At 32.3% G+C, this 27554-nt stretch overlaps 3 protein-coding genes and 1 pseudogene across 3 annotated transcripts; all 4 read right to left on the bottom strand.

Annotated features, from left to right (window-relative positions):
* Window positions 1-2740: 2740 nt before the first annotated feature.
* LOC139904466 (pentatricopeptide repeat-containing protein At1g71490-like) lies at window positions 2741-4774 on the bottom strand. Its single transcript, XM_071886387.1, has one exon. It carries the CDS (start codon window positions 4772-4774, stop codon window positions 2741-2743), a length of 2034 nt encoding a protein of 677 aa, XP_071742488.1.
* A 3208-nt stretch (window positions 4775-7982) lies between these two features.
* LOC139840478 (TGACG-sequence-specific DNA-binding protein TGA-2.1-like) lies at window positions 7983-8685 on the bottom strand. The gene is made up of 4 exons (XM_071830743.1): window positions 8623-8685; window positions 8472-8511; window positions 8246-8352; window positions 7983-8126 (listed from the first exon to the last, which is right to left on the bottom strand). The coding sequence occupies exons 1-4, from the start codon at window positions 8683-8685 to the stop codon at window positions 7983-7985; spliced, it is 354 nt and encodes a 117-aa protein (XP_071686844.1).
* A 34-nt stretch (window positions 8686-8719) lies between these two features.
* LOC139840477 (uncharacterized) lies at window positions 8720-14750 on the bottom strand. Its single transcript, XM_071830742.1, has 13 exons — window positions 14595-14750; window positions 14109-14376; window positions 13805-13901; window positions 13564-13694; window positions 13370-13454; window positions 13186-13252; window positions 10321-10493; window positions 10103-10223; window positions 9626-9859; window positions 9447-9542; window positions 9149-9226; window positions 8992-9043; window positions 8720-8892 (listed from the first exon to the last, which is right to left on the bottom strand). The coding sequence occupies exons 1-13, from the start codon at window positions 14748-14750 to the stop codon at window positions 8720-8722; spliced, it is 1731 nt and encodes a 576-aa protein (XP_071686843.1).
* A 5655-nt stretch (window positions 14751-20405) lies between these two features.
* LOC139839445 (phospholipase A1-IIdelta-like) lies at window positions 20406-22593 on the bottom strand (annotated as a pseudogene).
* Between the last annotated feature and the right edge of the window lie 4961 nt (window positions 22594-27554).

The raw sequence follows: 27554 nt of genomic DNA, 5'->3' as shown, positions 1-27554 counted from the left end.
GAAAAAAAAAGTTCCAAAAAAAAACGGAAAAAAAAATAAAATTTGCTTCCCCCCGCTTCCACCCGATTGGTTACTTCCCCATTGATCCTGCCCCTATATAGTGGTAGGATCAAGAGGGAAGTAACCAATCGGGGGGAAGCGGGGGAAGCAAAAACTTTTTTTTCGTTTTTTGAAAAAACTTTGTTCACGAACATTATAGATGGGATGAAAATATGAACATTTAATAAAGATACTTTGTGATAAATGTTTTTGTTTTGGCGGGAGAACGCTCGAAGAAGTAATATATAACAATTATCGTGTAAATCGAGCGTATGTTGAGGTTTTAGCTATTAGGGTTTAGATATTAAGGTTTAGATATTAGGGTTTATAGGGTTTAGATATTAGGGTCTAGAAATTTAGGGTTTAGATTTAGGATTTAGATTGAGTTTTTAACACGAACGGTTTAGAGTTTAGGGTTTGGGGTTTGGTGTTTTGGGTTTATGGAATAAACCCAAAACACCAAACCCTAAACCCTAAACTCTGAATCGGGCTAAATTTTACTTCACAAAACATGAAAAAAAGACGTTCACATTCTTCACGAACAATATTATCTTGAATGTTATTTTTGTCGATCGTTTTCCCGCCTAAATAATAACATTCATCACGAAGTATCTTTTCTAAATGTTCATATTTTCGTGTGATCTTGATGCCGAAAAAAAAATTCCAAAAAAAAAATGAAAAAAAATAATTTTGCTTTCCCCGATTGGTTACTTCCCCATTGACCTGCCCCTATATATATATATATATATATATATATATATATATATATATATATATATATATATATATATATATATATATATATATATATATATATATATATATATATATATAGCCAAAAGTTCAAACAAGAACCATAAAAAAAACGAGAACTGCGAGAACTTTTGATTTATAAAGAATTTCACATGTAAATAGATTGAATCACACATAAACCTTGATAAAGAGTATGAATGAACATAAAATAGTTGAAAAAAACTTATATTTTACCTATATAATTAAATATATACTTTCTCGTTCACATGTGCATATTTATTAACGAACATGTGAACAGTTTCATATAATTAACAATTTAACATGTAATTTAAGCTGATGAACATATGTTTGTTAATGATATGTGCATTAATTAACATTTGCATGTAATTTGTTGCATTTAAACGCATAAAAAGTACTCGTATTAAATTAAATAGTTCTCGCAGTAAGTGGTTCTCGTTTGAACCTTCCCCTATATATATATATATATATATATATATATATATATATATATATATATATATATATATATATATATATATATATATATATATATATATATATATGAGTACCTTTCTGCGATGATTTTGAGTCATGGCAAGCATTGCAGTCATCTATGCACAAATCAAAGCAGACGTATATATATCATGTCAATAGGTATATTGCTTATCCTCTTACCAGCTTCTATGGCTTCCTCATCACCCTTCTTTGTTAATGGCACAATAAGTGAATAAGTTCTTCTCGTTCCAAAGAGACTCGCCATGTGCCCATCTCTAATCAGTATCAAAGCAACTTCACCTGAGATACGAACGATGTTAAGAATTTTCGCCAAGTAAGAAACAATAATTCTTAAAATGTTTGTAGGACGTATTCTCGAAGTCATTTGCAAACCAAAATAATTAGCATTTGCCAAACACTCTAATTTTCTGATTAATATAAGATTAGGCAACCTTATAAATATTTGTCAATATTAGCACCATGAAAGAAATTAGAGACGGTAGGGTTGTAAGGACCCAGTACAAGCCATTCTAGTACGGACTATGTGACAACACACCGCGAGTTGGGTCTAATTGACCCACAAACACTTTCTTTTTCATTTCCTAAACTAACACTATGATGTACATACATGAATATAGAATAAAAAAAGTTTTATGAGGTTGTTTGGCTTGAAAAAAAAGGGACTTTGGGCGACAATTAGCATCGACCCCGTATGATCCATTCCCTTTATAACTACTTTTTTAAAGCCGTTCTAGTTCATTTGTGATATACACACCAAAATCGACATATTTATAACTCTGCTAGTCGAAATTGGAACCTAAATCTTTATTTAAGTAAATAAATGTAAGGAAATTATGTCCTAGTGAGCACGGTTACAGAACTCGGAATTACTAGGTTTTGCAACTGGGAAAGTAGTCAGCGAGTACTCGGTCAACACTTGTGATTACTCGAAATATTGGTCAAAGTCAAACTTGGTTAACATCCAAGTACTCCCCGACTTGTCGAGTACATCCAAAAAAGATATCTCGCTCTTCGAAATGCAGCTGTTGTTCTTAAGTAAATCCCTTTAGCAATCTTCTTTGCACATTAGTGATGTAGTACGACTATTTGAGATTAGAGTTTTCGTTATTATAACTCCGACTTTGATTGCACAACCAACTGTAGACGAGAAATTTGATGAATTCATATTCATATATTTAATGTTCTGATATTTCTGTAATCTTGTACATGGTTATAAGGGATTCTATGAATATTATATCTACCTTTAATTTTTGAATCTGTGATTTACGATTAACAAACACATTACTGGGGTTTACACAAAATAACATGGTGAATCAAGCTAATCAAGCAGCAGTAATAACTGACCCATTTGATCTGTTTCAGATATAACACAACCCATATTGTCCAGCTCATAAGTAAATGGGTAAATTATACCACTCTGGCATTGTCCTCTTCATCTAAATGCTTCCATAAGTTCATCTTTGTCATCAGACATAATGTAACCAGCTTCTTTCAATTGTTCACTCAACCCATCCAGCATATCATAAATCTCAACTGCCTTCACGTTCTTCGTATCTGCAACCGAAAACTCAGTAAACCCATCTCCTACATCTAACCATGCACAACCAGGAACCTTATTCACACCCAATTCCCTCATCAAAACCCTAACTTCAGCTAGTTTCTCCCACCACCCAAATTCAGCATACATGTTTGCCACCAATACATAATATCCCGAACTCCGAGGCCTCATTTCCAACAGTTTCTCACCGGCAAATTTTCCCAACTCTTCGTGTCCATGGATCCGACACCCTCCAATAACCGTGGCCCACATTGCAGGTGTCGGTTTATAAGGCATTGTTCTGATTGTTTCTTCTGCTTTATCCAATAAACCAGCTCTCCCATATAAATCAACCATGCATGCATAATGCTCTAAACGAGCAACTATCCCGTATTCATCACGCATCTTGTTAAACAAAGTTTGACCTTGGTCAACAAGTGCAGAATGACTACAAGCTGACAAAACCGCAACCATGGTCACATGGTCCGGCATTATGTTTGACCTAATCATCTCGTCAAACAAGTCAACCGCCATCCGTCCATCTCCTTGGATCCCGTAACCTGCTATCATTGCAGTGTATGTGACTTCATCTTTTTTGGTCAAACTATTAAACAATCTTCTCGCTAACAAGATTTTCCCAGATCTTGCATACATGTCGATAAGTGAGTTAAATAGCAATAAGTAATTTTGAAATTCTTCGTGCTTTATAACATAACAATGGAACTCTTTACCGTGTTGAAGATTTGCCACTCGGGCACACAAAGGAAGTATGCTTGCTATCGTCACGTAACTGGGTTCAACTTTAGAAAGCAACATTTCCCGAAAAAGATATGTGGCTTCTTCTGCATTGTCCAAATGTGCAAAGCCTGTTATTATTGAATTCCATGTAATCACACTTTTATCTCCAATTAAATTAAACGCAATATAAGCATGCTTAACATCCATACACCTTGAATACATCGTAATCAATGCATTTTTCACATTATCGTAAGCATAGCAACACGTCCGAATAGCCAAACCATGAATTTCTCTTCCAGATCTTAACGCACCAATATGAGAACACGCATTTAAACCGTTGATTACAGCCACGTGATCCCATTCATCACCATAAGTCCTCAGCTGGGAAATCATCTTTATCACTCGCATATAGTCACCTGTCTTCAAGTACCCTCCAACAACGGTATTCCAAATTATCATATTTGCATCGACATTTTCATCCTGCATACGATCAAAAAGCTCAAAAGCTTCCCTCCACATGCCTTTGCTAGCATACCCTGAAATAATTGAATTCCAAGAAACACAATCTCTCTCAGGCATTTCATCAAACAGTTTACGTGCAGATTTCAAGTCGCCACATTTTCCATACATAAACACCAATGCATTATACATGAACAAATTCCACCCCAAACCCGACTGAACAATCAAATTATGAACAGCCTTCCCAAACCCCAAATCAAATTCTTCGCCGCATGCTTTAAGAACAGAGGGATACGTAAATATATCCGGTACAATCCCCTGTTTCACCATTTTTTGATACACGAATAAACCATCTTTTCGAAACCCAGCTCTAATATAACTAGAGATAACTACATTCCATGGTAAAGGATGCAATATATTCAAATTTAGAGTGACATAATACGCATCACGCAATAGATTTGAACCAGAGTAAAACGTGACCAATTTTGGGACCAAAACAGGGGATTTTTCGAAACCGAAAGTAATTATATAAGCGTGTAATTGCTTTCCTTGTGAAGTTGATTTAAGTAGTGAACAACATGAAATAAGTGAAGCTAATGATTGTAATATGTAATGTGATGTCGATGGATTTTGGGAATATTGTTGTAAGATTAATGAAAAAGTGTTGAATGCTTTTGATAAATCGTTTTGAGTTGTTGATTGTTTGAGAGAGTTTAGTAGAGAAATTAACATTGATAAATTGTTATTATCATCACTGTTCCGAAATGTATAACGTCACCAAAATAATATCTATACTTTACCCCTTGAATTTTCTAGAATGATCATAATCAGTCGCCTTATTTGTGGTCAATGCGTATTTTATTTTTACATAAGTTGAAAACATATACTTGTACTGACAGAGTAAATAGCATGGCATGTATATTTTAAGAGCTAAGCCATGTTACATTAACTGAATAAACTGTATAAGATTCAGTTCAGAAATAAAGCATTTGTAATATTGATTTGGTATTAAAAAGTGTAAATCAATTCACGCACTTTAAAGCCTATGTAAGTGAACCAAAGAGCTAATGGCTTGGCGGTATCGAGTTCACCCTTACAACCTTGAGGTTAGGGGTTCGAGTTCTGCTTAGGACATTTCGTGTGTATAAATTCGTGTTAGTATTAGGTGGGTGAGTGAGTTTGCATTTAAAAAAAAAAAAAAAAAAAAAAAAAAAGCCTATGTAAGTGAAGGACTAGTAAGTACATACGTTATACCTCAAGGGACGAAAGTGTAAGTTATGTATTTAAATGGTTTTGTTTGTTATCAACTAATTTTCCCACATTCCCCCTTTTAACGGATACGCTTCGTACTTTAATCTGTAACTGTAAGTCTGCAAATCAATTCACACACTTTAAACTCATATCTTTTGCAATCATCAAATATTTCTCTCAAAATACTGATTAAAAAATGGAGCGAAACCCAGTAACAGACAAATATGCAAAAGCGAAAATTGAACAACCAGTTCATCAATGGCCAGAATTTTTACAGAACCCAGGTGGTATTTCGCGTCAAAATCCCCACTTCTTGAAAATATTTGGTAAGAAAAGGCACGATCTTTACAAGATTGTATGCATAATTGAATATTATGATGTAATTAATTAAGTTGGTAGATGGTAGATGTTCTTTTTATCTCAGTTTTGTTTGCTTTTGGTTTCCATGAACATGGGTTTCATAAATCTTGTTTCCAAGAATATAATGTGCACCATAAAAATTTGATCAATCATTCACTCTTGTAATTACCACCATGAAAACTGTAATTACAGATGATTTTAGTGTTAAGAAAATTCATTCCTATTTGTTTGATTTTAGTTTCATGATTACCCGTCTCAAATTCTATTTGGTAGCTTTTAGTTGCAGTACGATCATGGGTACATAATATTTTCTCTTTTCAGATTCTGATCCTCGAGAAACTCAGCATTTAATCGATGCAATTGAAGCAGGGGAGCGAACTGAACGAAAAGTATATCGGCTTCGTAGCGATGACGTACGTGAAATTTCAATTGTAATTAGTTTTAGTTTGCAAGTTTCTGATAATTTGTACCCTGTTCTCAGGTTAGCAAAGAACTTACAAAAGAAAAGTACAAACATGTGAAGCACATTAGCCGAGTCTCAAAAGCCACCATCGCGCTGTTATACGATGATGATACCCTAAAACATGGCCATTATTATGTTGACTTAATAGGCACAGTTGACCAAGTCAGAACTGCTGAAAAACTCATCATAGATACCATCCTAGAGGTTAGTCACTATTCGTTCATATTACGTACGTTTTCTTGTTAGGAATGTTTCATACTTACACGTTCCTTTTTTTTTTTTTTTTTTTTTTTTTTTTTTTCCTATAAAGGTATAATAATATAATATGGTTTATCCAGTAATTCTGATGGCACCAAGTATTCATGTGCAACCAATCACCATGCCATTGTACATGGTATTAAATCGTACCTAATTCGACCACGCGCATTTGACTAAAAACATGGAAAGTCAAGGCTCTGGGCAACGAGTGGGGTGAGATATAACATTGTTAAGAAATGAGGATTGAACAATCCTTAACCTTAACTCAACCAGATCTTAAACCAAAACAATTAAACACTTCGGATTCAACAAGATAACAATTATAGAGAACAAGATTACAAGTACCAAAATTATAAGTGCCAAATTTGATAATCCAGAACAAACGAACACAATCAAAATGATGAAGGATCAATAACATTTTTTTGAGAGAAACAATCGAACATCAGACACAATGAGTCAGAGGAAAAAGCTGCCACACTCACACGTACTTCAAACCCTAGAAATAGGGTGATTATATACAGCCAGAAGATACAATATGCCCCCTTGACATTACTTTAATGTCTTGAACAGCCACAACCCTTCTAGAAAGAAACGTCCAGCTTTAGTCCTTGACCATCCAGATATTAACCTGAAAAGTTCTAGAACCAAAGAATAAGATAACAGTGAAAAGTACAAGATCCAAACTAAGTTTGATATAATAATTTTAACAAACATATTTGACCGTTATTATGTTGTTTTTAATCATTGTCCGTATCTTTACTTGCAGGTTGAGTGTATCATTAGTCGTAATCGTAGTAAAACTGTTACAGTGGAAATGGAGTTTGGTGTATGGCTATCGGTTTGATTTTCTACTCTCAAACATTGACAAATAAGTATAATAAATATATTAGAATGTGCAAACTTGAAAAAATAGTTGTTCTTTTACAAAAATGGTGAAATTTGCAGATTCAAAATAGCGTTAATACAAGGGACAGAGTACTCACCATATATATGGTCTCCCAAACATATTTTAAAGGCGCTGTTAAAAATTCAGACTGCAATCTTTAAGGTTATGTTAGCTTAAATATCTCAAAAACGTTATAAATTTGTTGATGCATACATATATCAGTAACTTAAACTTTATATTCTTTTTCTTTGCAGGCCCTGTACATTCAGGATTAGACAACGAAATCAACGAGTTAATTAAAGAATTTCAATACAAATTAGAAAAAGAAATGCATCAGCTTCATTTTGGAATATAGACGTATACGAAAGTGTGAAAATTGAAGCACCAATTCTGCACCTAAACAATGCAGGAGCCCAAGCAGATACAAAAGTATACCGGGTCCGTTATAATGATGTACTAGTTTAAGACCCGCAACCTTGCGGGTTTTAGTCATAAACTTTGTAATAGGTGCAAATAAGCCTTATATTGTCACTGCATGTTTAGCCTGCAACACGTTAATAAGGTTTGAAAATATTACTGGTAAATACATTGACTTCTACCAATTTGAACTCCATAAAAAGAAACAACAATATCCAAACAAACATAAACTAATTCATAACAAGCCAAAATCAAGTAAATGTATGTTACGAAGGTATTAGATTCAAATAAGAAAAATCTATTAACTACTTTGGACGAGAAATCCACAAAACACTTAAAGCAGTAATCCGGTTAAGGTAGTCGTTGAGTGCTAGCAATGCCATTGCAAATTGTTTGGTTATTAGGCGGCCGTATATCTTGTCAAGAGTATCCGAGCGTAAACGATCAGACTGTAAAAGTAAGTTGTACAACTGAGTTACTTGTTAATTCATATCAAAATAAATAAGTTAATATATAATTTAATAAAAGTTAATTGGTTATACAATATAATAATAAATAAATATGTAACAGCATAAAGATCATGATTGGTACCTGTTGCATTATTTCTTCCATTAGATGTAACTTTCCTATTGAGAAATGCATCTGACTCGTAATTCTTGTAGTACGACTCATCACCTGTTTGGACAAATGATTGTCCAACAAAAATCTTTGATAAACTGGATTGGATATCGGTAACACGTGTTGATAAATGACTCTCTTGTTGGAGTGTGTAGCTCTTCAAGTTGATAAAAAACTTCTTTGTTCAGGTGTTAATTCAAGTTGAACAATAAGTAGCTGAAAAATGTCAATACAATGATTGAGTAGAATAAATAGTTAAATAAAATGTAATATACTGTTTGATCTTATTGTATGAAATTAATAGTTACTTAAGATTTGTAAACGTACATTAACAATGTCAGATGGACGAAAACCACCTAACCACATCAAGCACAGCTCTGCAGGTGTCATCCAAGTGCCATAAACAAGGTTTAGCACATCATCATTAGATGCCAACTTTTTTAGAAAAGAAACTTTTTAGGTGATCGAATACAGTCTTTATAATAGGACTTAATGCTGTATCTGTTTCATTGCTAAGCATTGCAGCACGCAGGCGAGAAATAAGATCATTATGTGCATTAAACCATGACTTGTAAACTTCACCGAATTTGAGAGATTCTGAAGCAAAATATAAATATTTATTGACAATATCATAGTGTAAATATAAACATAAAATTTATAAACACATTATAAATAACAGTTATATGTATAACATACCAGTTTCAGTTGACTCTGGGAAAATAATAGTTTTATTTGCTGGAATCAAATCCTACAAATGGGTCAATAAAATGAAATTACAGAATAATGATGTAAAATATTTGTAAATTTTGCAAATTTATATGAAAATCATATTGGATTAGGATTGAAAATAAACCTGCTTGTGAATTAAGTTTGCATTCGCAATCAAGTTGGACATGTTTTTGTTTTCATCTTCCAAACGTTGAACATATGCCTGCAACGCAATAGTATATATACATATAAATATATAATTGGACAATTAACAACATATATAAATTAAAATTAAAAAAAAAAGGGGCAAAAATGTACAAAGAGTTTATACTTCAAGATGTTAAACATGTCAACTGATTTCTAATTTACCTTTTTTCGTTCGATTGACCTTTTTACATACTCTTTGTTTCGAGCTTTCTTCCGTAGTATCTGTATAAAACAACGGTCCTTTTCATCCAGGTTTTCATTTCAGCTTCCATTGGATTGACTGCAGCAGAAGCTTCAGTACTTTGTATGACAGTCTTCACATCGGTCACAATCTATAGTAACAGTGAAACATCAATATAACCGTAGAGAAACATAAAAAATAAACTGGAAAATAAACATAAAAATATTCGACAACCTGATTTGGAGCAATCTGTACATCAGCAGTTGTAGGTACATCATTCACAACACCTTGCTCCCCATTAAGCTTGTCATCAATGACTTTGAATACATCCATATCATCGGTTACAGATTCGACGGTAAAGCCAAAGTAATTATAGTGAACATTAAAGTCAGTGACCTTTACGTGCCATACAAAAGGATTGAGCAATATGTCGTTTAACTCGGTGGGTGGCTTATAAGGATTACCGGACTGTAAAAAACATTAAAATTCTAATTATTATGATGAGATAAAACTTAATGTAGATAAATCTACACCATCAGATTTGTGTGATATACAACTGATGTATGGATACGATTGGTTCTTGTAAGGGAACTTTTTTTTATCTTATATAATAAGCACCATGCTCTAATTATTATGATGAGTTATATTCGGAAAAATAGATACAACATTTTATTTTATAATTAAAATTCGATATATATTTTTGGATATTACTTGTTCAGCTTTTTCTCGTAACCAAGCAACACTCTTCTTAACCATCTTAGATAGTTGCGAGTCAAACAAAACTAACGTGCACTCGCCGGAACTGTCAGCTACTCTTATTGTGGTCCTAATTCTGAAGATAAAAAATGGTAAAAAAACATGTCAGTGAGCGTAGTATTAAAAACTTTGACGTCTAAGGTTGAGTTAATTATGAAAATACGTTACGGTACCTCGGGTAAACTTGCTTCACATCTCCGCAAGTGTCACAATCATATACCGAAGCATTTGTGTCAACACAATGTCTTGATGAAACTTTTTTGTTGCATTTCATACAAGTGTAAGTGAACCATCCTTCCTCAGCAATTATTTTCTGAACTCTTCCACGTACAATGCAGTTGGTCACCTAGTATGGATACAAAACAGCAGGTGTTACGCTGTAAGTAAGTATGACTTATGAAGTAAAAAATGCGAACATAACAATTAGTACAGGTAAAGATTAATTCATAAGATTATTGCAGACAACCTCATTAATATGAAGCACATCCTGTATATTCTTTGCCTCATTGTGACGATGGACAATACGTCATTCATTGATTTCATTGCGAGGTATTTGACCTCTATATGATACGTTTTGTAAACATTGCATTCTTTTGAAAAGGCACACCATAAATGAATATTTAAATCAAAGGTTTTCAACATCTGATGATTTCTACATATAGACAATCACTGTAAATAATAGTTTACAATAGTACTTCCGTTGACAATACAGTCAAAATAAGATACATGGTGATGATTTGGTGAATGCAACGTTTCCTTGAAAAATATGCCATGTATGACTCCATGCACATAGCTTGTCTAACATATAAGCAAACAGCGGAAGACTTCTAGGGAACCTGAGAATAAACATGCTTCAAGTGTCAACACAAAGGTTGGTGAGTTCATAGTTTTAATATTACACATAATCCGTATATCAATGTGGATTACAAAAGTTCAGTTGTTTTATTCAAAACGTTTATCAATAGGTTTTACATAAAAGGTGGATCACAAGATTTCAGTTGTTTCATCCGAAACGTTTATCAATCGGTTCTACAAAATTGAGCACCCTGGTAACTAAACTTTAACGTTTATATAATTTGTACCCTTTGTATAATCATCTTAATAATACACGCAAACCAACGTGTACGCTTCTCAAATAGCATACGTCCGTTAAAAGGCTAGTGCTCTAGCTCGGACGGGGATATCAAGCCCTATGGATCCATATATAACTACTCGCGCCCACCAGTTCTTATAACCGGCAGTTACTAGTTACCAAAGCTAAGGGATTTTCGGTTCAAACTCGGTGTAGAATTTAGTATGTACTTGTATCCATTGCGATTAAAATAAAGTGCATGTATTCTCAGCCCAAAAATATAGATTGCAAAAGCAATTAAAAAGGGAGCAAATGAAACTCACGCATATAAATATTGTATATCGGTTAATAAAGCATTTGCATGTATTCTCAGCCCAAAAATATATGAGGAAAGGGATCATATGAACTCACGCATATCAGTTTTAGTTTTTGTATTCATTTTATAAAACATCGCATGTATTCTCAGCCCAAAAATATGTATAAAAAGGGATCAATGAACTCACTTTTTAATATTGATATACAATATTGTAGGAAAGCACGTAGACGCATCGGAGATGATAAACACGAGGTTTGATTCACAAAAATACCCCCGAACATTACCCATAATTTTCTTGGGAATAACCCATAATTTTCTTAGCTCTAGCTCGCTTGGAAACCATTTTGAAAGTGACAAGCTCATAACCTCGTCGTAGTATTTTATGTATAATACTAATTAATAATAATAATAATAAGATTATTAATAATATTAATCTTAATAATAATAATAATAATAATAATAATAATAATAATAATAATAATAATAATAATAATAATAATAATAAATACGGAGTAATATGCATGTGTATGTGTTAATGTGTCGAGCAAAATGCCATTTTATAGCATCAGGCCAGACTTTTGCCTCCATGCGATCGCATGGATTTATAGGCTTGTGGCCATGCGATCGCATGGCCTCAGATTCCAGCTCACAAATTTTTGTTTTCTTGTTTGTCGACATAATATTAAATTAATATAAATATAATATATATAATTTATATAATTAATTATATATTATATTAAATTCATGTGCATAGTTGACTTGTAATTTTTGTTCCGATAAGTCGTACGTCATCACTCGACTTATGTCCCGGTTCCAATTTTTCGAATGTCCTTTCGTACCTTTAGAACACTTGCATTTTACGTTTCGTGTCACGTACCTTTGTCAAAATATAGCCTTAAATTATTCATAAACTATACCACTCATAGTATAACTTAAACTTTCAAATGTTTTGGTCATTTACTTCTATAAATCATCGCCTCGCTATTTGTTAATATATATAATATATACATTTTCATTTTGAAATAGTATTTTACTGTAACAAAGTTACTGTAGCAATTCACTGTAGCAAGTCAATTTCACTGTAGCAAATAGTGATTTTCGAAAACACTGTAGCATTTTGAGTAATGTGGCAATTTGAAAACACTGTAGCAAATTAGTGTTTAACTGGTTCATCTTAAACGCTTTAGTTAACTTATCTAAATATCAATTGAATGAATAAACGAATGTTACTATCGTTTATTATATATATGTATATATCTTTTTAATATACATAAATCAGTTTTTAAATACACATTGGAAGTTATTTATAAATAAATTTTAATAATAAATATTTCAACTTATCATATACATTCAAATAGATATTTAAACCAATAAGTTTAATGTACGGTATCAAACAATTAATACATTGTTACCTTTTCATGTTATAGTATATATGTATCTATTTACATATAATTGTTCGCGAATCGTCGAAAACAACCGAAGGGTATTTAAATATATAAAAGTAATTCAAAAATTTTGAGATTCAGTTTTACAGACTTTGCTTATTGTGTCGGAAATGTTAATCATACAAAGATTAAGTTTAAATTTAGTCGAAATTTCTGGGTCATCACACTCATGTTTGGAGAAAAGATCAATTGCAGTTTGCAATACAGTTGCCACCTTCAATTCAGTTACAGGAGTGACGCTATTGTTATCGCCTTCAAGATGAAGATCAAACCTGAAAGAATATCATATGTTGAAATACAATTAGAATGATAAAAGACTGAACTCGACTGATTATAAGTTTTAAATGTTAAGATAAATAGACATAATGAGAAACGGGTGTTAAACATACTGAGCTTTGATTGTAATGATCGGTGGAACATCCTCATTAAGGTAAACACGAGAACCCCATAGCTGATTAGACACTTGTGGACAGCCTGAACCATATAAACAGCATTTCGCATGAGATTATGTTAATAACTATACAAACGCAAAAGTGTAAACTACATTAGTATAAATAAAATAAGAAACATAAGGTAATTATACCTTGCCAGCTCCTGACTTTACAGTTATGAATTAGAACATAGATTGGCAAGTCAGTGTTGTTGTGCCCAGACACATAATCATAGAGTTTTGTGGCATGGTGTGCCCATAAAGCACATTTGATGCGGGTTCCGCTGGTGTATGGTAAAAAACAATAACCATATTCAGACATAAGATTAAATACACAAAATCATTAGTTAATGATATATTGTAGTGATTACTTGTTATACAAGTTTTTGCATACCTAGCATTCATTAACAGGAACTCAATGGATTTTGTGTCAACGCCTTTCTCGCGCTTAACCCTTAGTGGGTCCATTTCGACAAGACGGCCAACTACGTCTACACAAAATAAGATAACATATGTATCAAACATCTTAATGAAGCGATACCATATAATAAATTTTTATGAACAATAGCATATAAAAAACTGTGTGTACATAAATAAATATTTATGTATGAACAATACCATATAATAAAATAAGTAACATCAGTTAAAAAAAAATTCACTTAAGTTATAAGAAATAGTAATGTAATATAAATATGTACCAAAAACTTGGGTCGTGTTGATCTTCCACTCAGTAATATGACCAAAAGGAACAGTTTGGTAGCCATCATGTTGTAGCTCAAATGATGGACAAGTTACAACCGAGCTTGTTCGGTACATAAGAATCTTCCACTTATGATTGACAAGCATCACCTTGTCATCACACTCAACAACACCAAAATTGGCTAAATTAAAGAAACGTCCTTCTTGAAAGGTGTGCTCGTAAAACGGAATCAGGTTTTTGGTAATTGTAGCACGTATCTTATTACTCTAAATTTTTATAATGAGAAAGTGTAAGACATAAAATGGAAAGAAAAGGCAGCTTAATTGAAAAAAACAAAATTACAATACACTAATAACAAACATGAGTCATACAAAACATAAAGGATAATAGCATAAACATGTAAACATTATTTCAAACATAAACAAAGTAAACGAAAAAATTAGTAAAAGATACAATTTTAAACATGAATACAAGTAATGCATACCTTAAAGTCGATCAAGATCAACTCGATCGCCATTGCAGAGTGAGGATTGTTGAAATAGGTCTTTTTCCAATTGACAAAAACCTTGACATGAACTCGACTGTGTGGCATCTCATTGTTGAGTTGGTTCAAAGGGGTGAATTCAGCAACGTCTGCCATTGGTAGACAGAAAAATGTGTATGAGATGTTATGATTTTGTAAGTAATCTGATGTTGAATACTTATATAGGGCTTATAATTACTGGGCAGTTACTTTAGAGGGAAATAACTGCACATAGTGTAAGGAAGTATCAAATTTAATTTCGAAATTTTAGTAATGGAGGGAATATTGTTTGAAGAAGTTAACTGCCCAGTTTCATGAAACATATAATTGGATATATAACTGCACGTATTACTATTTAGTATTTACTTTTAGTATACTATTAAATTAATACACTATATAAATAAGTTCATAACATAACAAAAACATAACATTAACACTTATAATTAGAATTTATAATTAATAATAATGTATTTATAAGTTTATTTAGTATTTAGTATACTATTAAATTAATACACTATATAAATAAGTTCATAACATAACATTAACTATAACATTAACACTTATAATTAGAATTTATAATTAATAATGTATTTATAAGTTAATAATAATTTATTTAATTGAACAAAACAATAAACAATTTTTTTTCGTTAATTGTAACATACAAACCTGACATGTAAAATAAATTTGGATATTTACACTGATTCTTTGGTTCATGTTGACAAGTTGGAAGATTATACGCTGTAATTGTTGCGTCTGGATATATACAATGACTGGAGAGCTGTAACCCTAAAACCGAATTGCTGAATATGAATGCTCGAAGTTGTAATTCTGTAATACGAAATTGATTCATGGTGTACAGATTCGTCGGATATCAAATAATAGAATACTGTAATGGTTCTGAAATTCGTGACCTGTATAAATAATTAAATGTACCAATTAAATTGATGAGGATTTGGGAGAATAGGAATTTTAGGGTTTATGTATCGATTGGATTTTGTGTATGTGTAATCGTGACATGTATAATAAAATTCTACGAATTAATTGATTGATGAGGATCTGGGAGATTAGGGATGTTAGGGTTTATGACTCGATTGGGATTTTGTCAGTGTAAGTGATGAGTTGAGCGTGGATATAATAGGGGTATATTGGTGAATTACACAAAATCTTGTTAGGAAAGAGAGTATTCTTAATGTAGATAAATCTACACCATCAGATTTGTGTGATATACAACTGATGTATGGATACGATTGGTTCTTGTAAGCGAACCTTTTTTTATCTTATATAATAAGCACCATGCTTTAATATATAGAGAAGATGTGACGTCAAATATACGTTTATTTCTTCAAATACCGAACCATTGTATTACTGATGAATATAACTTGTAATTGTAATATATATATATATATATATATATATATATATATATATATATATATATATATATATATATATATATATATATATATATATATTGGTAGGATCAAGAGGGAAGTAACCATTCGGGGGGAATCGGGGGGAAGCAAAATTTTTTTTTTTTTTTCATTTTTTGAAAAAACTTTGTTCACGAACATTATAGATGAGATGAAAATATGAACATTTAGTAGAGACACTTTGTGATAAATGTTTTTATTTTGGCGGGAAAACGCTCGAAGAAGTAATATATAATAATTATCGTGTTTTTCGAGCGTATTTTGAGGTTTTAGCTATTGGGGTTTAGATATTAGGGTTTAGATATTAGGGTTTAGAAATTTAGGGTTTAGGGTTTAGATTTTAGGGTTTAGATTGAGTTTTTAACACGAACGGTTTAGAGTTTAGGGTTTAGGGTTTAGGGTTTGGTGTTTTGGGTTTATGGAGTTTTTAACACGAACGGTTTAGAGTTTAGGGTTTAGGGTTTGGTGTTTTGGGTTTATGGAATAAACCCAAAACACCAAACCCTAAACCCTAAACCCTAAACTCTAAACCGTTCGTGTTAAAAACTCAATCTAAATCCTAAATCTAAACCCTAAAATCTAAACCCTAAACCCTAAATTTCTAAACCCTAATATCTAAACCCTATAAACCCTAATATCTAAACCCCAATAGCTAAAACCTCAAAATACGCTCGAAAAACACGATAATTGTTATATATTACTTCTTCGAGCGTTTTTCCGTCAAAATAAAAACATTTATCACAAAGTGTCTCTACTAAATGTTCATATTTTCATCTCATCTATAATGTTCGTGAACAAAGTTTTTTCAAAAAACGAAAAAAAAAAGTTTTTGCTTCCCCCCGCTTCCCCCCGAATGGTTACTTCCCTCTTGATCCTACCACTATATATATATATATATATATATATATATATATATATATATATATATATATATATATATATATATATATATATATATATATATATATATATATAGTGGTAGGATCAAGAGGGAAGTAACCAATCGGGGGAAGCGGGGGGAAGCAATTTTTTTTTATTGTTTTTTGAAAAAACTTTGTTCACGAACATTATAGATTGGATGAAAATATGAACATTTAATAAAGACACTTTGTGATAAATGTTTTTATTTTGGCGGGAAAACGCTCGAAGAAGTAATATATAACAATTATCGCGTTTTTCGAGTGTATGTTGAGGTTTTAGATATTAGGGTTTATAGGGTTTAGATATTAGGGTTTAGATTTAGGGTTTAGATTTAGGATTTAGATTGAGTTTTTAACACGAACGGTTTAGAGTTTAGGGTTTAGGGTTTGGTGTTTTGGGTTTATTCCATAAACTCAAAACACCAAACCCTAAACCCTAAACTCTAAATCGGGCTAAATTTTACTTTCACAAAACATGAAGAAAAAAAAACGTTAACATTCTTCACGAACAATATTATCTTGGATGTTATTTTTGTCGATCGTTTTTCCGCCAAAGTAATAACATTCATCACGAAGTGTCTTTTTAAATGTTCATATTTTCGTGTGATCTTGATGCCTGAAAAAAAAAATCCAAAAAAACGAATTTTTTTTTTTTTTTGCTTCCCCCGCTTCCTCCCGATTGGTTACTTCCCCATTGATCCCGCCTCTATATATATATATATATATATATATATATATATATATATATATATATATATATATATATATATATATATATATATATTCACAGATTTTCAAAGCTTTTCGGGTAAAACTCGAAGAACTGGAGAGCAATGAAAGAGTCTCGGAATCCAAAATTTGGATATTGTGTAATCCTGAAACTATTCCTGATGGTCAATCGTGTATTGAGTTTTCAGGTACAGTTGACCAAGTGACAACTGGTGAACGAATCGTCCTCGATAAAATTCTACAGGTTAATCATATTCAAATTTCCAGGGTGTTTTTGAGATTATATATATATATATATATATATATATATATATATATATATATATATATATATATATATATATATATATATATATATATATTTTTGAGCCGCGATTTTTTGACATCAGTAGATCATTTATATCAACGACCCTCATCATCTGCACGTAACACACACGTTCGGACGGAAACCCGAACCCGATCGACGGTACCCGAGAACACATCCATTCGGGCAGTGTTCCGGGTAAAGGTCCGTGAACGAATCCGGTAAAACCTCCCTATAGGGTCAATATATACCACCATTATTAGTGTTCGATTGGTTTAAAGAAAATTATTTCATCCTAAGGATCGAACGCATGACCTCTCTTTATCCCCTATCCCATGACTCAAAGGACATGGGGGAACCGTTGGACTATGTCCGCAAATTCATATAGCATATATATTATGTATACTTACATCTCGTGAAATGTATGCAGAAGTATTTTTGCCCGGTTTACTCAATAATTTTAATGCCACCAACTGTTGGAAACTACAAAAAGAAGATCCCCATGAACAAGGTGATAAATTATACTCGTAAACCGTTGTTTGTTATTTTGTTGTTCTATTATGTTCTTATCTGTTTTATGTTTACATATTGAGCTTCTGATGGAAGATAAAGTCAATCATATCATGTCAATTGAAACTTTATCTAGTACATGGATTGAGGTTAGTCATTTCATTTGCCCATCTTGATATATAAGGCTGCCAAAGTGGGCGGGGCGGGTCGGGTTGGGTTCGGATCAAAACGGCTCATATCTTTAAACGAGAGTGTATTAGAACAATATATAATTGTCTCTGTTCATACCTGCTTATTATAAATGTTGAATGTTCAGATCGAAAAAGGTGGTTCACATTCAGAAGGAGTAGTCAACATATATGGACTCGCGTCACACGTTGCCAAGGCAGTGTCATTAATCAACTCAGAAGTTTATGAGGTGATATTCTTAGATTGATTATTTAACTTGTTCTAAAACTCAATAGATTAATTGGTTGGCACAAAATCTAATAAAAGATGTTACAACATTTCTGTTACTGCCTTGGTAAACTATTGATACAGAAAACAATACGGAGGAACAGTTTATCGAACTTCATTTGTGATGAGAAAGAGAAGCAGAAGCTGCTAGTTAAAGGAGCATTATGATGTTTAAAGAAAAGATGATGCTCTTATGTTAGTGATGAATCTGTTTTTGTGTCATGAATTTGAGTTATGATGAAAAATATGACTCAAACCTCTTATTGTAAAGTTTTTTTTTTTTTTTTTTTTTTTTTTTTTAATACAATCTATGAAAGTCAATCTGCAAAGCAGTGATATAGGTAGTTACTTCTGTTAGACATAATAGTTAGGCCCAAGTCCAATATTTGGGTTCGGGTCCATTAGGGTTTAGACGTTTAAGTTTTGTTATACTCTATAAATACTATTTACAGTTAGGAATTGTAGGACCCAACGTGACAAGTGATTGATCATAATCACTAAACTCACGAATGACAAACGATTAATATAAAGCATGAAACGATAAAGATAAATGACACGGGATTTAACGTGGTTATATCCCAACTCCAAAACACGGAGAAGGGTTTACTCTACGGGCCAGAGATTTTTCACTATATTTTTCGTGCACACAATTACAATGAGGCTAGGGGTCTATTTATAATGCAAAACGAAATAAGGAAACAATTTGCTGGCCAAGCCAGTCTTCGCGACCTAGAAACTTCCCTCGCAATCGTGAGATTCTTCCAGACAGCTTCTTGGAACTTTCCTTCTCGCGTCTTGACCTTCAAACTAAAGCGTCTTGACCTTCAAACTAAAGAACTTTCCATAAACTAGATACTTGCTCCACAAGTTAAACTTGATTCCGAAGACATCCGATTTCTTTCCTTTTGTTTAATGTTTCCATATCTCAATATCTACTATTATCAAAAATATTTACGGGGTTCAATTATTTAACATGGTATCAGAGAGCGGGTCTGATCCCGAGACTTAGTTGGCCGAAAGCGTGTTAGACATATTAGTTAGACCCAAGTTCAAGCTTTCACGATTTCGCTGCTCGAATAGTGGAGAGTGTTAAACATATTAGTTATTAGTTAGGTCCAAGTCCAATATGTGAGCTTGGGTCCATTAGGGTTTAGATGTTTAAAGTTTCTTACATATTGGACTTGGGCCTAACTAATATGTCTAACAACTTCATCCATTTAATTAAAACGCGGACTCGAATTAGATTTGATAAGCAAGCAAGTTATTAGGCAAATATTAAACACTAAAACTTGAATTAGTACAAAAATATTATACATAAACATACAACAAAACACACTTACAACCCTATATGATAGTGCTTACTGGGTTGGGTTGACACTTGAACCGAACAGTAAACACACAAACAAATTGACCTCTTATAAGAAGTTCACTTATTTTAAGGAAACACACAAACGAATTGAACTTTTATATCAAGTTCACTTATTTCACACACACAACATGAGAGACGTAAATCATATAACTCATGGATAATAAAACTAGTAAACCGGAAGATCGTGATCTTTAGGATCCAATGGTGATAAAACCCAATCACCATCATCACTAAGCACCATTCCTTTATTCGTTACAGCCCACCAATTCGCTGGTATTTTATACTCTTCTTTCAAAAAATCATTTGACAAATTAACCAACCCTAAACTTCTCTTCATTAAACTCCAATCAAACTCACCTTCTTTCCCATTCCAACCACTCAAAGTATGCAATACACATTGCAAATTATGAAAAACCATTGGATGTAACATACCATCTATTGGATTTTCCTCTTTCAAGTAAGGTGATTTATTGCTATCGATCCATAATTCAACACCAACATCAACATACACAAGTAATTCACTTGGTAGGATCACCCATATGTGTTCTTCAACCCATTTCACTATCTTACTTGGCCAAAATGGGATTACATCACGATCATTCTTAACCCTAAGTACCTTAAGGTTCCGAAGTTTTTCAATTTCATCTTTGAATGATTGATTTCCGACTTGTGGACATTCAAAAATGAAAGCTGATACGTTTATATCAGGTGTCACAATGTTTCTGGCGATGTCAAAAGCCGATAAAGTTGCTAAACATGCACCAAGACTGTGTCCTGTGCATGTTATGCTTACTTTTTCATCTTTGTACTTTTCAAGTAGTTTCTTGATGTTTTCTGTGAGTTGTGTGCGTGCACTTGATTTGACGAGTTCAGAGTTTGGGTCATTAGTGGTGTAAATTGTAAGCCATCCTCCCATGGCTTGTGGTGTATTAGCCCCTGCATCCAATCAAAGTATTAGAGCCCAAATCTATGTACTTAAAAGGGGTTGAAATAATATTATTGTACTAAATTTACATTATTTTACTGAAACAGGTTATCGATATTCAAAACTATAGGGTGCGTTTGATAAAACTGAATGGTTAAGCGACGAATTGTTCATAATCTGAATGATTCAAATGTTCTAAATGAGTTTGGATCTGAATGATGATAAGCTGTTTGATAATCATTTTGAATGACCAATGTTAATGATGCAAAATTACTTTATTAACCATTATATCAATAATAACTAGAATATAGTTGTTTAATAAGTGTTCTTGATATAATTTAAAGAGAATATTGATAAAATTTATGTGCTTAGTGGTTAAAAGACTATCTCAGTTCTGATGGTTCAACACTGAATATATGAACCATTTAGCATCATCTAGTCGTTTAGGTGTCAGAAACAAACGCATTGAATACTGAATGGTACAACATTCAGTGGCGGAACTTGAGTCTGACTACACTAAAGAGGGGGTGAAACTAGTGACAGGGGGTAAACACTAAAAAAAACCTTATTTTTTTGTCAAAAAAAAAAAAAAAGTTTGGTGTAAAATTTTTTATTCCGTTAAAATCCAGATGACACGGATAACCCCTTGGGTAACAATAAGATCTGCCACTGACAACATTGGGCGTTGAACCATTCCATTAAAAGATAAAAAAAGACACTCTAAGTTTAATCAAAACTTTTGAATTATTCAACGCTAAATCATTATGTTTTATCAAACTTGTAAAGATGTATTGATTAGAAACTTTGGAGGGTTAATCCACCTGTTACGTCGGCACCAGGGAGTAGTGGCTCGGCTGATACTGGCATTGCACCAAAGACGTCTTGATTCCACTCGTAAGTTCTAGCGGTCCCACGCCACACCATGCATATTTCACGACGACCAATTGACTTACTATAATCGTCATTAGACACAGCTATATACCCCATCCAGTTTGTCTCAAATTCGCTACCATCACGAGACATACCAGGAGAAAGCAGAGACAGAACAGCGTCCCCAGGAGAAGTGGCGTAGATAAAGTAAGCAACTTGGTATTTAGAATCAGCGGATGGGAGCATTGCTTTTTTGAAAAACACAGTTTTGCTATAGTAACTGTAGCCTTGGTACTTAGACCCTTCGTCGTTATTGAATACTCTTTTAGTGGCTGATAAAAGATCACCATAGCCGACAAGTAGAATACGTAGCTCGAAGTCTAATGGGTCAAGAAGGCCAGCCCAATTGGTGCTTCCATGGAGTTCATCGTATGATTTTGATCCCATTGATAGAGGATATTATTTTTTTGGGCTAAAATTGGTAATGGTTTTTGCCTGTGTGTTTTTTTTGGGTTAACTTGTGTGTTATATTCTGTATGATGAGTACCATTTTATAGCAGGGTTGGAAATTTCGATTGATTGTATAATATTAAAAACTTGATTGATTGGTAACGGATGAAGCCAAAGAATGTCGCTTGCACCAAAGAAAAAATAAGAAAAATGCGCCAAAATAAATTGGTTACACATCCACATATTTGCCTTCTTTATTTATTTTGGAATACATAAAAACCATTATAGAAGTTGGCTTCTATAGATATTGTTGAATATTAAACTTGGATGGTAGAGTTCACGTGGTCAATTAACACATTTATTTTGAGGCCATACTATTCAAATGAAGGCTTTCATCTTCATATTGACCAACCCCCAATTTTTAGTAGTATAAATAGAGCTCTAACTTATGCTCATTTCATCATCCAAAAACACATTCTCCATTGTATACTAAAAGAGTTAAATAGAGAGTTAGTGAGTATTAATCTCCTAATTACAAGAGATATAAAAATTAGTGCTTATCCTTGTAATTAGAGAAAAGTGTAATTTCTATTATTCTTATTAGTGAAACGTTTCTTTCCTTGCCCGTGGTTTTTACCCTATTGGGGTTTTCCACGTTAAATCTCGGTGTCTCTTTATTGTCGCTATTTCATTTATTACTAGCGGTTTGCTATAATTCGGTGTCACTTTTCTCAACAGATATTGGTTTGTATATAACATCTTTCTTTAAATTTATATAATTTTTTTGTAGAATCATAATTGTAATATGAACAAAAAATACCCCTTAAATGCAAAGTAGCTCTCTATAGAATCTCTCCAGTAACTTCCCCAATCCATCTATTGGAGGTAATTAACCTTAATTAGAATTGTGCTTGGACGTATCAATATTTATTAATTGTTTTTTTTTTAAAGTTCGAAAACAGTCCTTAAAACTTTGGAAGAAATTCACTCGGCATTTTTCAGAGTGGCATCGGTGAATATAGAAAAGTGTCTAGGTTAAAATGAAAAAATAGTTTGACTTCTTTCTATAAAGGTGGATTAATTATAATTATTGATAGTCTAAATCAAGATTTCAAGTTTTTAACCCCGCCTTGCTTCAACAATGAAGATGAAGGTTGGTACTCAACAAGACTCGTTATAGACTGTCATTACTCCAATCAATGGTTATGCTTCTATTTTCGACATACAAGGTAGCAGGGATCAGGATTTCGTTCCATTATTGCTTTGTATATTAAACTTCATGTTCATGTCCAACTACTTTGTGATAGAATATAATCCAGATTTGTTTTATTTACTTAGTTTATTATCCGTTGAAAGAGTCAAGTCAGTTAAGTTGTGATTCCATTTTCTTTTTTTTCGAAAAGCAACAAATTATATTAATAAATCAATCACAATGTACATCTCGAGGGTTTTATGTTAACTAAACAAGCCGTTAAGCCAACATACATCTAAGCACGAAATTTACATAACAAAAGATTGAGGATTGTGTAGCCAAGTATGCCAATCAAGATGAAGTGACTTGCTTCTTTTCCCAATCCACTCGAAAGCCTTGAGTTGAATCTCACATAATGCTATCGGGGTTGTCCAACCTTTTTTATTAAAGACCACTTGGTTCCGGTTCCACCATATTAGATAACAACACGACCAAAGAACCGCTTGCCAAATCTTGAAACCTAAATCCGACATATTCCCGATTGTAGAGCCTTGAAGGATCTCACACAAACTAGCCGACGAAAACACACTAAATCCCCACCATTTGAATACCTTTTCCCAAATATCGAAGACTTTTTTACAAAAGAGCAAGCCATGGTCAACCGATTCCACCCCATCGTTACAAAGAAGGCAACGGACTGAGTGAAGATCAATCCCACACTTGTCGAGCTCAATCAAAGTTGGGATACGTTTTTTCCTCGACCTCCATATGAAGAGCTCACTAACTTAATGATTTAAAACTTGGAAACACGAAGAACACCGTAAAACCGGACATACGCCGTCGTAGTGAAACCGGGGGCTGTTTTGGGTTAGATAATTAAAAACTATGATAAACTTTGATTTAAAAGTTGTTCTTCTGGGAAAATGATTTTTCTTATGAACATGAAACTATATCCAAAAATCATGGTTAAACTCAAAGTGGAAGTATGTTTTTCAAAATGGTCATCAAGACGTCGTTCTTTCGACTGAAATGACTACCTCTTACAAAATTGACTTGTAACCTGTATTTTTGACTATAAACTTATACTTTTTCTGTTTAGTTTCATAAATTTCAGTTCATTATGAAACCATAGCAACTTGAATCACTCAAAACGGATTTAAAACGAAGAAGTTATGGGTAAAACAAAATTGGATAATTTTTCTTGTTGTATCTACGTGAAATTTGTAACAAATCTATACTAACCATAACTTAACTAACTTATATTGTATTATACATGTACTCTAACATATTATGTAACCTTGATAGACCATAGACACGTATGCAATGTTTTGACATATCATATTGACGTCATATATATATATATATATATATTATTTGGAACAACCATAGACACTCTATATGCGGTAATGATCGAGTTAGCTATACAGGGTTGAGGTTGATTCCAAAATAATATATATACTTTGAGTTGTGATCGAGTCTGAGATTTGTATGCACTGGGTCGCGGATTGATTCGAGATAATATATATTGATTTATTTCTGTACTACTAACTGTGGACAATTATTTGTAGATTACAAACGTTGGACTATCAACTTAACAAACTTAAATCGTTAAAACATAATAAAATATGGTATTATTATATTTCGATCATACTTTGATATATATATATACATATTTGTTATAGGTTCGTGTATCGACCAGTGGCCAAGTGTTATTTTTCGACGAAGTGATAACCTGTGAAAGTGAGTTATAGTCCCATTTTTACTATCTAATATTTTGGGATGAGAATACATGCAGTTTTGTAAATGTTTTACAAAATAGACACAAGTACTTGAAATTACATTCTATGTTGGATTATGAATACCGAATATCACCCTTTTAACTTGGTAACCTAAGAATTAGGGAACAGACACCTTAATTGACGCGAATCCTAAAGGTAGATCTACGGGCACTAACTTCCCCCATACTGGAAAATGGTATGCTTTAGTACTTCGAGTTATTAATACAGATGGATTTCTGTTTTGGGGATATTCTATATGCATTTTGTTAATGTCGATTACCAGGTGTTCAACATATGAATGGTTTTTATGCAGTTCGCATGTTATTGAAAAATGGAAATGGAAATCTTGTGGTCTATTATTACGATTTGATAAATATATAGGTTAAACCTATAACTCACCAACATTTTTGTTGACTTTTAAGCATGTTTATTCTCAGGTGATTATTAAGAGCTTCCACTGTTGCATGTGTGACAACCCGGAAATTTCTAACCAAATTTAAACTTTAATCTTTATATGTTTCAGACACGATAAGCAATATTTGTTAAGTTAAATTTCAAGAATTTTAAACTATGTTCATACATTCATTCAACTTCAACCAAGTTCCAACGATTCACGAACCATTAAACGAATATGATTATATATGTATATGTGTATATATATTATAACTTGAAACGTAAACAAAATATTAGATTAAATACTTTATATGATTGTATCTGTTTCAAAATGTTTATCAATGGAATTAGAAGATAAGATCAAATGATTGAATTATCAGATATATTGAATTATGATTACAAGTCTCTGTTGAAAGGCCCACGTTGATTTGAGAAATCTTTCCATTTTAACAATATTCGAAAAATGGTAAAGTGATTTATAAATAAGAACAAATTGTCAATCATTGAGAACTAGACAAAGGATAGTGGAAGATTGAATCTCATAAAGACTCGATTGATCTATTTAGTTTCAAACGTACAAAAACGTTTTCAGTTTAAAAAGAACTTTATTATTAAAACGTATATAACTTTTATAAATATCTAGAACCACTCTTGACAACTCATTACTTAACTAGTATGATAAAGATAACGATATTTATATTTTATTTTATTAAATATATATAACGATTTAAATTAATATTATATATATTTATACACGTATTATACGTACATAGTTTTATACTTTTACTATACTTAAACTTTACCTTTACTTTATTTTTACTTTACTTTAACTTTAATAATTCACTTTAATAATTCATACTTTAATAATTCACTTTAATAATTCATACTTTAATAATTCACTTTAATAATTTACTTTAATAATTCATACTTTAATAATTTACTTTAATAATTCATACTTTAATAATTCACTTTAATAATTTAAAAATCTATTATAAATAGAATTCAATAGGTTTCATTATTTCATAGAAACTTGAAAATATTTTTCTCTAAACTCTCTCAATCGATTTACATATATATATTTACTCCGTATTATTTCAAGATATTATTAGTATACATAAAATATTACGACGGAGTGCTGTCCGAGTGATTTCGAAATTGTTTTTCGAGTAGGATAGGATTAAGGAAATTATGGGTTATAGCTATGGAGGTGATTGAGTATGGTTCATGGGTATGCTCGTGAGGTCAATATAGTGTTTATCATTTCCGTTGCGTCTACGTACCTTTCCTGCAATATTGAATCTCAATATTGATACGTGAGTACTCATAATTTATCTTTTACATACTAATAGTGTATCCCTGACTAGTGCTCGAGTATTTAGGATTATGCATGCTTGTACTTTTGATATTGCCCTTAGACAGGTTAGGTTGAATCTTGAATTAGTTACACTTGCGGTTGAGATAAGGTATAAGATATGCATGTCCTTGGAAAGCTAGCAAAAAATTAAGAACTTTTCCTTTAGATATCGAATGGTTTCGATGAACGGATTAGAAGTTATAATCAATTGAATTTTCGATATTTTTATTAAAAATGATTA

This window comes from Rutidosis leptorrhynchoides, chromosome 4, assembly GCF_046630445.1.
Source record: "Rutidosis leptorrhynchoides isolate AG116_Rl617_1_P2 chromosome 4, CSIRO_AGI_Rlap_v1, whole genome shotgun sequence".
NCBI lineage: Eukaryota > Viridiplantae > Streptophyta > Magnoliopsida > Asterales > Asteraceae > Rutidosis > Rutidosis leptorrhynchoides.
The sequence above is the reverse complement of the archived record's forward strand: the minus strand, read 5'-3'. Positions and strand labels throughout refer to the sequence as shown.

Coding starts and splice junctions, on each gene's coding strand:
- LOC139904466 (XM_071886387.1), bottom strand. CDS start 4,774: ATGTTAATTTCTCTACTAAACTCTCTCAAACAATCAACAACTCAAAAC.
- LOC139840478 (XM_071830743.1), bottom strand. CDS start 8,685: ATGACACCTGCAGAGCTGTGCTTGATGTGGTTAGGTGGTTTTCGTCCA. Junction 8,512..8,622: donor GTCCATCTGACATTGTTAAT/GTACGTTTACAA, acceptor GACATTTTTCAG/CTACTTATTGTTCAACTTGA. Junction 8,353..8,471: donor ATTAACACCTGAACAAAGAA/GTTTTTTATCAA, acceptor TTGTCCAAACAG/GTGATGAGTCGTACTACAAG.
- LOC139840477 (XM_071830742.1), bottom strand. CDS start 14,750: ATGGCAGACGTTGCTGAATTCACCCCTTTGAACCAACTCAACAATGAG. Junction 13,455..13,563: donor TAAAGTCAGGAGCTGGCAAG/GTATAATTACCT, acceptor TATATGGTTCAG/GCTGTCCACAAGTGTCTAAT. Junction 8,893..8,991: donor CCCAGAGTCAACTGAAACTG/GTATGTTATACA, acceptor ATTTTGCTTCAG/AATCTCTCAAATTCGGTGAA.